We start from the raw sequence: 3975 nt of genomic DNA on the forward strand, positions 1-3975 counted from the left end.
GAATTTGAGTGTACACATACATTCCAAGTTTGATGAAAATCGGATGAGAAATAAGAAAGTTGGGAAATTAAGTGGAGGTATCCCTTTAATGTGCTTCTGTAAGCTAAACTTACAGGATTACAGGATCCACCCCAGAGCTTATTTATATACCGCAACTGGACATAAAACATATCAAAGGAATGTAAAAGGAAGGGTATCTTAAACTTAAACTGAGGTTAATATAATTAGTCGATTTATCTAATAATAGTCCCATGTTAAGTGAATGGGGTTTTGAATTTGCACGTAAGGCATGCATATTATATATCACTGGAAAGCTCAAGATCTCAGCATTATGAATCCGAAAGAATTATTGCTTTACCTCTAAAAGGGCACATGCAAGGACGCTTTAAAGGTGCAGAATCAACTTTCAGTGACACCCATAAAACCGAAACATCGTGTCGGACACAAAAAATATTAGCATCATGTAAAAGCTGAAGTCAATAGTAAACATCAATGTAAATATCAACGTCATCCGAGGCCAAGTTCCTTTGATAGACGCATTTAAAGATTTAAGGAAATTGCAATATTTCCTTTAATGTGACTCTGACATCATCAAATACCACATGAATTGAAACCAAAGTGCATTAATAATCTGAAAGTGGTATGGCGCTAAATCAATTAGGGTTTGAGATACAGCACTGCAAAAATGCCATTTTGACCATATTTAGACCCCTATAAAATCAGAAGTTGTTGTTTGACCCCAAAGGTCAAAAGGTCATGAGAAGGTCAAGGACAGCCTTTATCACCATAGTCAATATAAAGGTCATCAAAGTTCAAGGTCATGAGTTATAAGCCTTCAAACTTTGAAAAAAAAAAAAGGTCGTACAAAAAAGGCAAAACCGAAAATCAAAATTAAGCTTCCCATTTTTTGTAAACAGACATTAAACGTATCGTATGACACAAAAGTTATGCAAATCAGATGATAAATGGCCTCTATATAGCAAAAGCTGAAGTCAATAGTAAACATTAATGTAAATATCAGCGTCAGTAGTGTATGAGCTTATAGATTGGTCGCATGGGGATTCCCCATTCCATTTCATTTCATGGGGAAAATACGACCAATCTATAAGCTCCCAAAAAAGACCTAAATTCCCTACATTTCATAAATTCTTACAGCAAAACATCCTACATTTCATAAATTCTTACATTAAAATAGACCTAAACACCTTCAATCAATTTCCTACATTCCATCAAAAAAAGCATATTAAAAATACATCTGGTTTTTAAATAATGTAGAAGGGAGATAACTTTTGTTTTGGAAAAAACAATTTTCTACTCAAATTTTAAACCTTAAAAATGGCAAATAAAATACTAGATCCAATCTTTAGATTATACGATCCGATTCGTTATTCGTTTAACAAGAAAAAAGAGGATTATATTATCATCTCACCGACTGTTGGTTCTAAATCCCAATTGAATGATGGTGGTATAATTACCTTCGAAATAAATTCATTATCGAATTGGTTGCTTCTTTCCGATTCTTATTTCAGATATGATTTCAAAAATAAAGATGGAACTCAGAATCAAGTTCCTCAAACTAATACAACGTTAGAAAACAATTTCTTTCCATCTTTATTTAGCGAGATGGTTCAAATCCGATAGAAACAATTAAACACCCTGGGGAATTAGACACAATGTTGAAAACAGTTTTATATCCTAAAGATTTCGATTCAGTCTCAGGTTGGATACCCGATGTTGGCGATGGAAGTGTTTTTTGAAAGAACCGGTAAGAAATGTTGCAAATGATGCTGATTTAGATAGAGTGAGAGTTGTTACAATAATGTCTTTAGAGTGGCAATGAACCAAACTAAAAATCCTTTAATCCATAAAGTTCAAGTAAGATTAAACAACGATAATTATCCTAACCAACCTTTAACAATTAATCCAACCACAAAGGATTATAATGAATTGTATAGAAACTATAAAAATATGTGTGAATTATTTGGAAATCTACCTCAGTTTGAATATGTAGATTTTGCACTTAATCATCCAATCTTCTGTTTTGATCTATCAGCTCACCAAGTAGATCTTTTCAAAACACGAGTCAACAAAAATATTCATATTGAAAAAACACAAGGAGATGTAACAGGTTATTGTTTATTATTGGAAGAAGCAAAACATTTAATTAAAATAGCAGATAGAAGAATGATAAGAATTGAGTAAAAAAAAAAAAGTAGAAACTTTAGTTATGAAAATAATAGACGCTGTTGAAACAGATTCCCAAACTGTAATAACTTTCAACGGTAAAAAAATCAGTATAACTAAAAAACTTATTGATAAATACAAATATTGTAAAGTTAGAGACGATATAGATTTAGAAAGAATTGACGCGAATGTAAAACAGGTGGATTTATATGGATTCCCTACCTTTAATATTTGCTGGTATTACCGCGGCTACAGTGACCGGTGCTACAGCTGCTTGAGTCAAAACTGCCAACGCAAAGAAAGCTGCTGATGCAGAAGCTGCTGCTACAAAAGAGGCCGAAGAAAAGAAAGCAGCCGAAGAACAAAGACACAATTTAGCATTGGAAAAGTTGGCAGCAGAGGTTGAAAAACCTAAATCGGAAAAGAAAGGTTCAGGAGTGGGAGATATGATAGTGACAATGAAAGAATTTGGAAAAATATTTAGTGAAGAAACCAAGAAAACTGTTAAACAAGGATTAAATAAATTAGTAGATAGTATTGACAAAGGAGAAATCAAAGTCAAACATAAGGGTAATGGAATATTTTAAAAAAATGTATACACTGGAGAAGGAACATATCTTTCAAAGTATAAAGGAGAAGGAGTTATTTTTGGAACAAATTAAAATAATAAAAAATGGGCAAAAAATTTAATCATTCAGAAATATTTCCTAATAACCCAATGCTCATGTGTATATGCGGTAGTTCCGGTTCTGGGAAAACTCATCTCACTTTTAACATGTTGACTACACCAAACCTTTTAGACTTCGATTCTCTGTATATCTACACAACAACACCAGAGCAATCGTATTATCAATTTCTCAAAGCTTTAGAATATCTACCAAAGAAAGATGTTCAAGACCTATTTCAATATTACGAAGAACACGAAGAAGAAGTGGAAATAAAAGATATCATAGATAACTACATCGAAGGAAAGAATCCAACGGATATAAAAGTTTTTCTTACGAAAAATGTCAATGATCTAGACTTGTCTAATATTGATAGCAAACGAAAGAACTTAATATTGTTTGACGTTGCCAAGAAATAAGCTGTTCAACAAGAATTCTTCACGCAGGGAAGACATCACCTGTGTCACTGCATATACCAATCTCAATCTTTTTACGGGTTGGATTCTATGTTTATTAGAAAAAAATGCAAATTGTTTTTGCAAATGACTATTTTTTTTTTTTTTTTTTGTCTACTTCTGGTCACGCTCCCCAGCCAAAACTGCACATGTCACACATTGTCTGACACTATTATTTCTTATACTTTGCGACACGCTACTGTTTAAATGTAAAATGACGCATTTTCTTCCAACCGGAAATGACGTATGACGTTAACCATTCATTACGTATTTCGAATTACTGCTCTAATTCTTCATCTATTTTGACCGTAACTTTTGTTTTGTTCATTACTTTAAACCAATGACTAAAAGATAGCACTTTATAAAATTTCAGATTTTGACTTTTGTCGCTGACTTTTTTTGTTTTAATTTTAGCGTTTTTTTTTCAACTTCTACAATTTTATTTCAATCCGTCTAAAAATTTAATAGTAGATAAGCATTTTGATTCCTGACAAAAATCTATTTTCAAAATTTCGCTATCACTTCCGGTTTTGACGTCATTCGCCTCTAAACTTGAAATTTCAACTTCCGGAATTTTGTAGGTATTTGAAAAATTCTTTTTGAAATTAGTTAAAATTGTCCCTATAACAATTTTGGAATCAAAAAATTTGACCCGGAAGTAATGTGTAAGA

At 32.2% G+C, this 3975-nt stretch overlaps 1 protein-coding gene across 1 annotated transcript; it reads left to right on the forward strand.

The window, feature by feature from the left end:
* Positions 1 to 1335: 1335 nt before the first annotated feature.
* On the forward strand, positions 1336 to 3268 carry LOTGIDRAFT_171420 (hypothetical protein; the record flags this gene model as incomplete). The annotated part of the gene is made up of 3 exons (XM_009047615.1): positions 1336 to 1465; positions 2500 to 2754; positions 2883 to 3268. The coding sequence occupies 3 exons, from the start codon at positions 1336 to 1338 to the stop codon at positions 3266 to 3268; spliced, it is 771 nt and encodes a 256-aa protein (XP_009045863.1).
* Between the last annotated feature and the right edge of the window lie 707 nt (positions 3269 to 3975).

Source organism: Lottia gigantea (genome assembly GCF_000327385.1).
Source record: "Lottia gigantea unplaced genomic scaffold LOTGIsca_114, whole genome shotgun sequence".
NCBI classification, from domain to species: domain Eukaryota; kingdom Metazoa; phylum Mollusca; class Gastropoda; family Lottiidae; genus Lottia; species Lottia gigantea.